The following is a 14936-nucleotide window of genomic DNA, read 5'->3' on the forward strand; positions in this document are numbered from 1 at the left end:
TCAGTGCTTATATAGCCTTCTCCTGGCTCAGAGAATGTAACAACCTTTTTGACCCACTGGCCAATCAAAAAGTATCTACTGAAAAACAAGCCTCCCTCCCCAGGCTTCTGGTAAACTTTAGCCTAGGGGCAGGGAAGATCTTTAAAATTTACATTCGCATTACAGTAGGGAAAGATGGATTTCTATAGCCTGGTGCCTGTATATCTTATCTCCCAGTTGCATGTTAAAAAATGATGATTACACACACACACACACACACACACACACACACACATATATATTAACATTTGATTTTAAAACTTTGATTTCCAGATTCTTTCCCTTCTTCCCTCATCACCCACCCCTCCTTGGATGAAAAGCAGTTCAATATAGGTTAGACATGTGTAGTTACAAAAAACATTTCCATAGTAGATATATTGTGAAAGAATGACTATATTTCCCTCCATCCTATCCCACCCCCCACTTATTCTATTTAACTTTTATCCTGTCCCTTTTCAAAAGTATGTGCTTCTAACTATCCTCCCCACCCCAATCTGCCCCTCCTTTATCATCCCACCTCTTATCCCCTTTCCCCCCTACTTTCCTGTAGAGTAAGATACCCAATTTAGTGTGTATGTTATTACCTCCTTAAGCCAATTTCAATGAGAGTAAGGCTACCTCATCTCCTTTTGCCTTCCTATTCTTCCCCTCCACTCCATTGTAACAGTTTTCTCTTGGCTTTTTTATGTGAGGTAATTTAACCTATTTTATCTCTCTATATATCCTCTCATTATATTCCTCTCTCACTTCTTAATTTGATTTTTAGATATCATTCCTTCCTATTCAATTAATCCTGTGCCCATTGTCTATATATACCTGACTATATATATATACATATATGTATGTATACACTCACATATATATTTATATGCACATATAAGCTTCTATATAAACATATTTTGTATGTATACACATATATACATATATATTCCCTACAACAATCTTCATACTGAGAAAAGCCTTATGAGTTACAATTATAGGTTTACCATTTAGCCCCCACACACTCTGGTTCACTGGTCACACACCTCAGGACCACCACCCAAGACCATGATCCAGATCCAGGCAGGTCAAAGCAAGACCGATTACCCCCCTCCCCCAACTACAATCTGCAGGCCAAGAGCTCTGAAGCAGCCATGTGGAGGTGGCTGTAGGGCCCCCATGACTCCACTGCTTCTTGCTCTGGGTGCAGAGGCCTGACCATGCTTCTGCCACCCCAACCCCACCCAATTTCAACAGAGTTCTACACTGACCTTTTACTTTGTCTTTGGCACTTATGGGTTGATATTTCTGGAAACTACCACAGTTGCTGATGATCTACTCTCCTGAAGTCCATTCCCACTGCTGCTGGTGGGGGATGCCCTGGGGCTAAAACCACTGGGTCCAGGTGGTTGGGGTGGGGCGGGGCTGGCCTCATCTCCCAGACTGCTATGGACCCTTCCTATCTGCCTGCTTAGCTCTCCTCAGTGGGAGGTTTGTTTCTCTCTGTGACTTTGTGGGTTCCGTAGCTCTCAAATTTGTTTAGAGTCCTATTTTATAGGTATTTGAGGTGGTTACTGGGGCAGCTCACTTAGTTTTCCTGCTTCTCTGCTGCCATCTTGGCTCCACCCCAGAAATGTTTTTTAAACAATTGCAGACAATATAAAATACCTGGGAGTCTGCTTGCCAAGAGAAAGCCAGGAGCCATATGAACACAAATACAAAACCTTTTTCACAAAAATAAAGTCAGATCTAAATAACTGGGGAAAAAGGGTAGGCTGAACCAATATAATAAAAATGACTGTTCTTCCTAAATTATTTGCTTGTTACAAGCCATACCAATCAAACTATCAAAAAATTATTTGATAGAACTAGAAAATAAATTCATCTGGAAGAATAAAAGGTCATAAATATCAAGAGGATTAATGAAAAAATTGATATAATCATCAAAACAATCCAGTACTGGCTAAGAAATATAGTTTTACTGTATCTTTCCTCCTGTAACTCATTTAATTTTTCCTTGAAGAATTTGGATGGTATAACATTTGCTATATATGTTTACTCTTGTTAGTGCTTTATTATCTATGGTAACTTTTAACAAAATTTGGTTTCCTTCCTTATCTTTTTTATTTAGATCTCTTTGGGTTTTTGCTTTGTCTGAAATCATGCTTGCTACCCCTGCTTTTATTTTGTATTTCATCTGAAGCATAATAGATTCTGTTCCAGATTCTGTTCTTCTCTCTCTCTCTCTCTCTCTCAGATATTTATTGTAAACAACACATTATAGGATTCTGGTTTTTAATACACTCTGCTATTCATTTTTCTTTTACATTACTTACATTCATTTCCATTAAATCCATTTCTTTACATTTATGGTAACAATTACTGTTTATTTCCCTCCCTCCTATTTTCCTTGGTTTATCTTTATCTGTCTCTGTCTCTCTCTCCCTCCCTCCCATCCTCCCTCCTTTCACCCTGTGACTCCTCTCTAGTGTTTTTTTTCTGTCCACCACCTCCCCCAACCTACCCACTGGTCTATCAGTCTCCCCCCATTTCATTTATTTCTTTTGTTATTAATAAATTCATTTTTTGCATTTTGTGACACACAAGAGGCTCATTGCCTACTCTAACTCCAAATCAACAGAAAGGCTTAAATTATTAATCTATCCATATTTCATCCCTTACTGCCTGACAAGTCCATTTCCTTTTCCATTCACATATCTGTTTGACTATACCTTTTAAGCCATTTTCTATATAGAATTTTTGTTTATAACTATGCTTTAGCTATTTACATCCACCATAGGTGTCTACATTGTTCTTTGGTGTTGTTATTTAGACTCTTTTGAGATTATTTTTTTCTATAACTTGCACTCACACATAACCAGAAGGTATTAAAATAGGTTACCAAAGAGGAATGGGTTGAACAAAAATTATACACCATTCTCCAAATGCAATCTAGGCAATTCCCTTCTATTTATTTCTTAGCCTAACTCATTATACATCAGTGATCAGTCCAAGATATGTGTTCTAACAGACCAGTTCAATGGGTTATACACACAAATTGTATAACATTGTCTTAACATTCTTAATCTTAATATATAATAATCCTAGACATTTTTAATTACTTAGTTTTCCTTGTTAGGTCTAACTCTTTTGAGCTGTAATGAATATCACTTATGACAGTATGGAATATTCTAGTTGATTCAATCAATAAGCTGTCACCAGTGAATAGGAGGATGTGGAGAACTTTACTATCTATAGGGAATGCCTTTATTTAAATTTTGTGCTGGGTAGCCTACATAGCAATGGGAAATATGTTGGACAATATATACTCTTGTTTTGTGCCTTCTTGAAGTAAGCAATCAATTCACCATTAAAAATTCTTTCTATTTCTGTATCTATCAAACAATCATATATAATCTTAACATTTTTGCAATATACCAGTTCAGAATGCAGTAAGTGTATATTTTAAAAGCATTATTTTATCACATCTAGGAAAGAGAAACAAACACTATCATTCTTACCTGTATTGTATGTGATTGTTTCTCTTGGGATGCTAATAAACCAGGCATTATGATTAATATCCTTAATAAAGACAGAAAAATATTTTGTAGTCATTAATTATGAAACATAATTTGACATGTTTGATTCTATAATTACATAAGAGAAACTTTAAACAACTAAATACCTAAACATTCTATTCTTTAGTTAGCCAATAGTTGAATGTTAATTCTACTAAACCAGTAAAAGAAAAAAAAGCAAGTGAAAAAAAGTAAGAGCAAACAAATGAATTCAAAATATCTCCTCAACAGTAATGAAGATATTGTATAGTAGACGATAATGGCACTAAAACGAATTTTTTTGTTTATTCAGTGTTGGTGAACAGTCCAATGATGTAGATCAGAATCTAACTATGCCTTCCTCCCTTTGCAGTTCTTGTACATGTCCTCACATAAATTCTTCAAAAGAGGCCTATCCAAAATGACAAGGTAGAGAGGAGTTCTTCCTTTGGTGTTGCATAGATTCCAGGGCAAAACACAGGCCACCTTTCAGTTATCTGTCAAATAGCTACATGTTTTTCAGTTTAAGTAACAGAGGCCGAAAAGAGAGGTGATTTAAATGAGAGTTGGAAGTAGAGCCCGATTTTCCTAACCACAAGTTTAGCACTCTTTCCACACACCATGCAGGCATACTTAAAACCCAATTTTCACCATTGTAAATGCACAAAGACTGATACATGAATTATGTCATGGGGGGGGGGGTGAGAGGGATGAGAATCTGTGTCCAGCTTGGTAAGAAATGGTTGGCTCCACGTTTCCTAGCAATGTCTTCCATGGAGAGTTAATTAATTAAATATTTAAATGAGTGAAGGAAGGAATGACATCTGTTTATTACTTAGGAAGAAGACAATGAATACTTAGTACCTAGGAATAGGTTCAGGGATGGCAGAAGAATTCTGTTTATCAAATGAATAAATTATCATCAAGTTACTGAATCTCATAAATTCTTTTTTTTCCCTCAGTAAGAGTTATCAAGACTCCCACCCAGACCACTCCTCTTTTCACTCCTCTCTTTTTTTTTACTATTAGGAGATATCTTATTTTCCAGAGCTTAGGCTCAGCAAGCAAGCTCTTCCCTGATCTTAACATAACAGTCCCTTGTGTCCACCCTCTTGATGAACTCTGCTGCAGTTAAACTTTAGAACTGGCTCAAACTCACCCTGGGTGGTCCCTAAGCTTAGGCAAGCGTCTGCAGGAACCATATCCTGGTCATGAGACCCTACTATGAATAGTCTCCTTGTTGCTGCCATTACACCTCACTGCTTCCATTATGTCTCATTGCTTGGCTCTTTATCTTGCCATATCTATCTATCTATCTATCTCTCTATATATCTATCTATATATCTATCATCTATCTATCTACCTATCTAATCTATCTGTCTGTCTGGCTCTATCTCTTTCTCTCTCTATCTGTCTATCTATCTCTCTATCTATCATCTATCTATCTGTTAAGGGTTATCTTCAGTGCCTTGGGTCTTTTCAGTCTTAGACCAGACCACTGCATATGTGTCTATTTTTCCCTCTTCCAATGGAGTAAAGAAAGGTTTTGCCTATAACCTCTGCTGGCTCTGATGATTTGTTTTTCAGAGCTAACAGAACAAACCCTAAACCAATCATTAAGTCTAATTATGCCAACATGGCAGTTTTGCACCATTAAAAAAAACTGATTTGAACCAAATGCTATCTCAAACTAAATTTTGTTTCATAGACTAATTCCTAGAAAATTGCCTATATGGATTACCTCCACTGTATTACTTCTCATTCACTATTCAGTCTTTTGCAGTGTGTCTTCTGACTTCATCACACCAGAAACTTCTCTCCCTAATGTTAACAGCGATCACTTAATTACAAGATCTGTTCAATCCACATTAATTGAACTCTATGTATTATTTAACTTCTCTGACACCCTTTTCTTATCAGATGCTCTTATCCTGTCTAGGATTTTGTGTTTTTTCTTGCTTTTCCTTGAAAGAATATTCCAATCTTGTATGGTTATTGTTTTTCCTATCCCCCAAAATCTGAGCTCCTTGAGAGCATGAACTGGTTTTTTATATTCCCAGGACTTCACACAGTGTCTGGAAGATAGTAGGTGCTTAATAAATGCTTATTGACTGATTAACTCCTTATAGGACCATTTCTACTCAGTTAGCCACTCAATAAACCTTTATTAAGCACCTATTATGTGCCAGACACTGTGCTAAGCACTGGATATCATGCATATTGGACCTTCCAATTAGATGTGTACCTCAAGGTTCTGTACTAGGATACCTCAAACTTAACATTTCTATAAGAGTATTCATTATCTTGACCCCAAAACTCATCCTTCTACCAGATTTTTCTCTTTCTGTCCCTCATACTCTGCACTCCATTGAATGAACCTCCTTCAATGAGAAACTCCATATCTCAACTTTGGGAATTTCTACCAACTGTCATCTGTATTGGAAATGCTCTCTTCATTTCTGCCTCCTAGCATCTTTTAAATACTAGCTAAATTCTTGCCTTCTAAAGGAAGCCTCTCCCAGTTTTCTTTAGTTCTAGTACCTTTCCTCTGTTGATTATTTCCTGTTAATCCTACATAATTGCTTGTATGTTTTCTTCTCATTTGGAGCATGAGTTCCTGAAAACAAGCACTATCTTTTACATGACTTTATATGCTCAGGTTTTAGCACAGTTACTAGCAAATAGTAAGTGCTTAATAAGTATGTATGGACTGATTGACTTTCAAGAACACCATCTTCCTTCCAGTCAGTCAGATTTGTGGCCTTCAAGTCATCATCAACTTCAAACTCTCCCTCACCCTGTGAGTCTATTTAGCTACCATTGATTCTGTTTCCATAACATCTCTCACATCTGTTCCCTTTTCTCTTGGTCTCATGGTCACAATAGTAATTCAAGCCTTTGTTACCTTCTACCTAGACTATTGCGATAGTTTCCTACTTGGTCACCTTTTCTCAATGTTCTCCTCTTTCCCATCCATCCTTCACTTGCTGCCAAAGTGATTTTCTAGGCACAGCCCTGAACATGTATGTCATTACTCTTCTCAAGAAGTTCTAGTGGCTTCCAATTGCCTTTAGGATAAAATAAAGTCATTGTTGCAAACATTAAAGCCTTTCACAGTCTGGTTCCAATCTACTTTGCCAGGCTTATGCATTTCACAGTCCATCTAAACTGATATTCTCATTCTTTACACATGGCAAACAACCTCCCATCTCTGTGCCTTTCTACTTGCAGTCATGCATGCATGAAAAGAAGATTTTCCTCACTTACACCTTTTATGATGCATATAATCCAATATCTCTTTCAAGAGATCTTTCTTATTACCAAATATTAGTGTCTATTCTTAAAATATAACCTTGTATTAATTTTTAAAAATTTCTTTTTGTACTTACATGAATGTAATTTATGTATTAATTTTTTTTAATTTTCTTTTTTTCACTTACATGAATGTAATAGAATGTATGGTTCTTGAGGATGAGGACAATTTCATTTTTATATTACCAATGCTTGTATCTTGCCTGGCACATTACTATCATGTAATAAATAACTATTAACTAATTATCAAGTGCTAGAGCCTTCACTTTTGTCTTCAGATCAGCTCTTCAAGTAGTTAGATAAAAATGTCACATTGCGTTAGAATGTAAGTTCCGAAAGATTTGTTAAAAATCATCTGAGTTTTCTATGTTGAGCTTTGATAACTATAGTTATCAAATAGTTGGATTGTATTGCTACTTAATTACCAATAATTCAAAGGACCATTGTTCTACAAAGTTTTGCAAAAGTAAGCACAAATACACCACCCACAAATTCTACTATAGGAGGTAGAAATTCCACTGATCCCAACTTGTGGAAGTTAGGTTTCCTTCCATTTAGATTTTGTTATTTACTTCAGGTTGAGCTAATTTCTTTATTATTATCCTTACCTGAACTATACTACTTCTAATAATACCTGTCTTTCCTCCTCCTTACTCCTCTATTACTTTTCATTTCTTTCCCTCCCTTTTTAGTAATAACATACCCTTCTAGCAACATAAATATTATCAAACTTCCCCTTGAAAGAAAAAAAAAGAAAATAACATCAAGTTAATCATAAAGAATATGTTTGCTGTTAAAAATATAATATTATAGAGTAAGATATTTTAAAATTACCATAGATAAATTAAAGTGAAAGACACCAGAATAAGTACTATTCATGATTCTAAAAGTGGGAGCAAGTCCTCGTGATGTAAACAGTCCTATAAGGTTCCCTCTGATCTTCGAAGATCTGCCTCTAGTTAAGAAATAACAGCTGACTACCTTTAAAAAAGAAAAATCAAGATATTAAATCTCTATGGATAGAGAGGTTAGAGGAAAGAAGAATATCATATTTACCTATTAATAAGGCATATGTAGGGAGAAGCAGGTAATCTGCAATACAGTTCTTTTAAAAATTCTTTAATGGAATTAATAGGATAACATCGTATAAAAATTTTACTTGTGGAGAGTGGCATACAAAGATCAGAGCAATCTGAGCTTAGCATAAGAAGGATTAGGTATGTCAACTGATGCAAATAATTACTAGACACTTGAAACTTCATTAGGCTTAAATATTTTTGCTTCATACTTGATGACCTTTTTCTATATTGTTATCAATATTCATTAGCATTTTAAAGGCTTTTCAAATAATGTGATAAAATAAAAATGTGCTGTTTTATCTATAAGGACCAAATGTGTCAAATGATGCAACTTGGTTTTTTCCACATTCTTAAATTCTGGTCTTTCTTTAAGTCAAATTCAATATCTAATGAAAGGAAATTGCTACAAATAAATTGGGTCACTCCTTTATGAAAAATCTCAAACTCTGTATTAATAAAAATGAACAATCAACTGTAGCATACTACTTTTGGACAACTTATGGGCATAGTAGGAGACTGGATAAATATTATATGACATAATATAGGTAGGTATATCTCATAATATTGGCCCTAGTATTATTTCACAATAATTCTGATAATACATCACAACCAAACTTATCATGAATTTGCAAAACAATGCTGTAATATTGTTTGGTTAATTGTCCATTGTACCTATGACTCTTAACTGTAACATTCTTTTCCCTAGCAGTCATGCTTTCATGGAACTTATTCATAACCTAGGATCCTAGGAAGGAGTGAAGGGACATCAGAGCTAATGTAGTTCAAATTACTCATTTATACATGAGGAAACTGAGTCATAGAGGTAAGTGGCCTGCACAAGGGCTCACATAAAAAAATAGTAAAACCATGACCTGGACATAGGTCCCATCACTTCAAAAAAGCATTATTCTACCAGGGAATGAAGAATGTGCTTATAAATTATTGTCTGATTTCCAAGCCATTGAAATAAGTTTGTTTAACTTCAAATCCAGAGCCTTACCACTTCACCATGTTGCCTCAACAATAATTGAATATCTTGCACACCTTCATCTTATCTTTCTGTATGTATGTGTATTTCAAACTAGGTATACCTTATGGCCAATATGGTGCTTTTTGTGATCATTAAAGCTATAGGATAGGAGGGGGTACATGAGCCAAGGAAAATTTTTAATTCATTCATTCATAATCTCTTTCCCAGACCCTGAAAATGGTTGAATATAGTTGAACTGAATGCAATTCTGTTGATTATAAGTACTAGACATACAAAAGGGGAAGAATAATTAATATATATTCTGTGATGGTAACTTACCAAATCCCCTGAGGTGAGAAACAACTTGATTGTGTCATTCCCTTCCAAATGACCAGGGGAATAGCAAGAAAACAGTGAAGTATGATCTCCTGAAAGGTACATAAATAATAATCATATATAAACACATGTGTTCCTATAAAATTTCCATTAACAATATAAATATTTCTCAAACATTGATGTGGACTGATTTTAGTAGAATGGGAAATCAATGTAGCTTCCTCTCCCCCATCAAAAAAAGTAGAATTTCAAAGGTATACTGGAAAGTGTTCTTCTTCTTTCTCATTGAAGGGAACTTGGAATCAGGGCATAGCTACCAAGTCCACAGTAAGATAGTAAACATTTTATTAATAATTACTCACATCTCCATCAGGTTTTCTAATACTTTTATGATAAAAAAAAACATTGTGGTAGTGTAAACAGTGTCATCTTCATTTTTGGAGATGAGAAAATTGAAGCTGAGCATGTTGATGTGACACACAAAGTTACACAGCTTGTAAGTGGAAGAACAAGGAAGAACATGTCTCTTCCCTATTGTTACTCTGAAGACTAGAAACAATACTACCAAAGTCTGGGAAAGATCTTCGCCCTCATGGCCCACTGACTCAATGACCAAGTCAGATGGATTTTCTCCATCTCAGTCAAGATTCTCAGAAAAGTTTATAGTGATATAAGGAACTGAAAAAGAAAATAAAAATATTTTGACCCAAAAATAGCACTACTGTGTTTGAATCCCAAAGAGATAAAGGAACAGGGAAAATAATTCACATGTTCAAAAATATTTATACCAGCTTTTTTGTGGTGGCAAAGAATTAGAAATCATTAGATTAGATAGAATTAGATAGAAATCAAAGAAAAAAATTAGATAGAAATGAAAGAATTAGAAAAGGGAAATATTTATCAATTTGGAAATGGTAGAACAAGCTGTAGTTTATGATTGTAATGGAATAATGTATTACAAGAAATGTCAAATGGTAAGGCTTCAGAAAAAAAGACATGTGAAATAATGCAAAGTGAAGTAAGAACAGGAGAACATTGTACACAGAAACAGAAAAACTGTAAGGATGAGCAACTGTGAAAGACTGTCAATCTGATCAAGACAATGATCCAACACAATTACTAAGGACCCATTATGAGAAATGCTATCCCCCTCTAGAGAAAGAGCTGATGAACTCTGAGTGCAGATTCAAAATTCATTATTTTCTTGGTTTTATGTATGTATTCTTTTGCAATGAGATTCATATGGAAATGTTTCACATGATTACACATTTATAATTGCTATAAAATTCCTTGCCTTCACAAGTGGAAGGGGAGAGGCAAGGTGGGAAAGAATTTGAATCTCAAAATGTTTTAAAATGAATGGTAAAAGTTTTTTTTAATGTAATTGGGAAATGTTGAATGAAATACATAAGAAATATATTGTGGAAAATAAATGAAGTATATCCTTTGAATCAGTGATATCACTACTAAGTCTGTATCCTAAAGAGATTAAAGAAAGAGGGAAAAGACCAATGTGTACACAAATATTTATAACAACTGTCTTTGTGATGGAAAATAATTGGAAACTGAAGTGGTGCCCATCAACTGGTCAATGTCTGAATAAGTTATTTTATATGTGTGTGTGTTTGTATGTATGTATATATATGTATATATACATATTGTATGATGAAATATTATTGTGTCATAAACTGGAAATACTTGTATGAAATGATGTCGAGTGATGTGAGAAGAACTGGGAGAACAATTTATACAATAAAATCAATATTGTAAAGACAAACAACTTGAAAATGTTGAGAACTCTGATCAACATGATTTCCAACCATAATTCCAGAGTACTAAAGATGAAACATGTCCTGCTGTTAGAGAAGTGATGGACTCTGAATAGAGATTGAGACACATTTTTTAGACATGGCTAATCAGGAAATTTGTTTTGCTTCACTTTACATCTTTGTAAAATGTGTTTTCTCTTTCCTTCTTTTTCAATTGAGGGCTGGGGGAAATAGAAGGGAGATTATGTAGATTTGAAAATAAAATAATATTTAGGTGTTGTGTATTTTTTAAAGCAGCAATAAACTAGTACCTGTTTTCAATTGCATGGGCTAACTAGAGCACTGACCTAGGAATCAGAAAAGCCCTAGTTCAAATCCAGCTGCAGATAATTGTTAGATGTGTGACCATGGGCAAAAAACAATTAACCTCTGCCTCTGTTTTCTCATTTGTAAAATGAAGATAATAATAGCATTTCTTACTCAAGGTTGTTAAGAAGGTAAAATGAGATATTTGTAAAATACTTTGAAAGCCTCTAATGCTATATAAATGCTTTTATCCTCAGCTATTTTTATAACTTTTATTATAATTGGTTTCTTTTCCAATATTGTGTATTATATTTTGAAATTTATTTTTTTTTCTGAAAAAGGGACTATAAGGGTGACTAGGTAGTGCAGTGAATAGAGCACTGGATCTTGAGTCAGGAGGACCTGAGTTCAAATGTGGCCTCAGACACTTAACATAAAAAAATAGCCATGTGACCATGGGCAAGTCACTTAACCCCAATTGCCCTACTTTCCCCCTCCAAAAAGACAAAAGAAAAATAAAAGAAAAAGGGACTGTAGGCTTCATCAGGCTCTCAAAGGTATCCATAAGATACATACACGCACACACACACACAATTTTAAGTATTCCTATTCACTTGACAATTGAGCTAACAACTAAATATCAGGGCTTTTTCCTTTGTCCTAATGTTTAGGGAGTTTGGGCTAAATGGGCAATTGAAGACTAAGATTAAATATCTCATCTTTATTTTACCACCCTTATTACATATTTTTCTTAATTATGTTTTTGGGAGTGGTGAATCTATGAAATACATTGTCAGTGGTATGAGGTAATGGTGTCAAACTCAGAAATGGATGCCATTAAACTATGCATAAGGATATCTGTGGGCTACACAATGAATTAAGTATTAAAATGTAATATTATCTATGTTTTATCAAAATTTTATTTGTTTTGTTAAGTATTTCTTAATTACATATTAATCTGGGTCAGGCTCTCCTTGAGCTTGCTGATGGACTCCAAGATGAGTCAGATACCTCCCCATCTCAGTTCTTTCACACTTAGTCTAGCAAAAGCCTGAAATTTATACCAGAACTAATAATTATTTTTAAATGCCACAAGAAACTCTAGTAAATTATTTCTTATTCCCCACAACTTCACAAAATTTAGCCAGAATCCCACAGAAAATACAAAAGGTAGCCTTCACCAACACTAGTGTCAATGCATGCAAATAAGCCAACTGTCTCCCCATCCAACAAGAAAAGGAACAGAAACATGTGTAGCCAGCAAGCCTCTGTGTCCAGAGGAAGCAAAACCATAGGGGCTTCAAGAGAAAGACCCAGGGAGGTTAAAAAGTCTATGGTGGTAAAAATGCAAAACATAAAGAGTTCTACAGACCAGCAGTGATAAGACTACTGCTGTGGCACTTCAAACAGGACAGCCCCAGACCAGTACTTTGTACTGAGATACCATAGAGGTCCGTGAAGATCTAACACTCTGAACCTCAGTGATCCTGGGAGGACTAACCCCAGGACCTAGAGGTCAACATAGGAATCCAGGAGGCCCAAAGATAGACTAATCAGGAGTGATAACCCCATCCAGAAGTGTAATGGTGGAGGGGGGAGCCTAGTCCTCGGCACAAAGCCCCAATTCAAGAACTGAAGCCGAAGAGATGACAAAAACCGAACCAAAAAAGACACCAACTAATACATACAGATACATATATATGTACCGTATGAATAGGCATGTGTTTAGAGCACATCTAGAGATATCCTACAATAAACAACATGCTAAAAACTGCAGGAGTTGGAGATGAGTCAAAAGAAAAAAAATTATTTCCTAAAAGGATTATATGAATGCCTAGAGGAAAAAATAGATTTGTTAAAAATAAAATAAAAGCTCTGAAAGAAGTATAAGAAAAATTATTATTATATTAATAACCCATTTCATATATGCACTCAAACATCTTTTTTTTAATTCATTTAATCTCATTCAAAACCCAGTTTTTCAAGGACATTTCTGACCTTGCACAAAGAATTCAGCCCACTCAGGTCATCTTATCTGGATAAAATTCCTATGGTAACCCCACACTGTTCTACTCAGGAAGGTAGTGGGGTGGAGAGTAGATGGCTGGGGGTAGAATGGTCTGGCTTCAAATGAATCTTTTTGTCCAAGAGTATTGATCAGAGTCACATCATCCAGCCCACCCCTCATTAGAATAAACCCACCTCTCATTAGATTAAACATTTTCCCATTAATTGTTAATTAATCATAGTCATCAAGGACTCTAGAGGATGGATCTAGGATAGGTGGAAGTGGCCAAGAAAAATATTTTGGTTTGATATAAGGAAGAACTTCCTAACAATTAGAGTTATCTAAAAATGGAAATGACTGGTTTGAGAGGTATTAGGCTCCTTTTTATTTGTTGGATATATGTAGATGCTATTCTTGGTACACATGGTTCTCACAATCTTGTGAATTCTTTTTTGAAAAGGTTTTCTAATTCACCTTTACTTTGATTGGGTCTGTTGCTCAGGCAAGTAGAGAAAAACAGAAATAAATTTTCCCTTTTCTAGTCCTTCAAATAAAAGGAAAGAGAATGATAATGACAAAATAGTATGGGAAAATTTCTGGGATTCAGGTAAAACAGTTTTTGGGAGAAATGCATATATATAAAATGCATAAATACAATGTTCATTTATGAGATAGAAAAGAGGAGAATTAACTGAATATGTATTTTTAAAACTTACAAAGCCTTAGGAAACCTAAAGCAAGAATAAAATGGAGAGATATTAAAAATTAGAATTTAATAGGTAAAATTGGAAATCAAAACCCTTATGGGGACCAATAAAATTAAAAGCTGGTTATTTGAAGACCAAAAAAATTGTTAAACCTAATTTAGCCAACCTTATTACCCAGAATACAGAAGAAAATCGGACCCATAAAACAGCAAACAAGGAGAAATCACAACAAAACAAGAGGAATTTTTAATATCAAAACCTTGCATATACAGTTACCATATACACATTTGTATGCTAATGAAACTGAGAAAACAAATTATATAAAGAAATAGCTTCAAAAAGATAAAATATTCAGACCAAATAAAGATTTTAAATAATCCAATCTTAGAAAAAGAAATAGAATTAGTGTGTTAAAAATTATATCTTTTTGTGGTCTCCTTGACCACCATAAGCTCTCACCTTCTAGTAAGTGTAATAAGTAAATTTGTAAATAACCAGTAAAAAGCAGAAATAGCAGGAAATAAAATTACAAAGGGGAACCTGGAAGTCATATACAAACCATCCCAAAGATCAAAGGAACTCAATTTACAAATTTATAATATATTTTAAAAATACTTTATTTCCCCCTATTACACTTAAAGACAATTTTTAACATTCTTTAAAAAAAAAAGGTTTAGGTTCTAAATTCTATCTCTCCCTTTGTCCCTAACCACTTCCCTGAAATTATAAGCAATCTGATATAGGTTATACATGTTCAATCATGTAAAACATTTCCATATTAATCATTTTGTGCAAGTTGACTCAAACAATAAAGGAAGATGTAAAGGAAGGAAAGATAGGAAGGAAGGAAGGAAGGAAGGAAGGAAGGAAGGAA

General features: G+C 34.6%; 1 protein-coding gene across 1 annotated transcript in view; it reads right to left on the reverse strand.

Annotated features, from left to right (window-relative positions):
- Nucleotides 1-14936, reverse strand: part of CATSPERB (cation channel sperm associated auxiliary subunit beta) — a 185040-nt gene that overhangs the window by 169145 nt on the left and 959 nt on the right. Inside the window, exons 2-4 of the mRNA XM_069105680.1 lie at nt 9276-9364; nt 7722-7868; nt 3540-3600 (exon numbers count right to left, since the gene is read on the reverse strand). Coding sequence (XP_068961781.1) covers nt 3540-3600; nt 7722-7868; nt 9276-9364 — 297 coding nt within the window. The remainder of the gene's footprint in view (nt 1-3539; nt 3601-7721; nt 7869-9275; nt 9365-14936) is intronic.

The sequence above is a fragment of the Petaurus breviceps genome, unplaced genomic scaffold (assembly GCF_028583685.1).
Source record: "Petaurus breviceps papuanus isolate PSGF00001 unplaced genomic scaffold, PetGlider_PUasm1.0 77, whole genome shotgun sequence".
Lineage (NCBI taxonomy): Eukaryota > Metazoa > Chordata > Mammalia > Diprotodontia > Petauridae > Petaurus > Petaurus breviceps.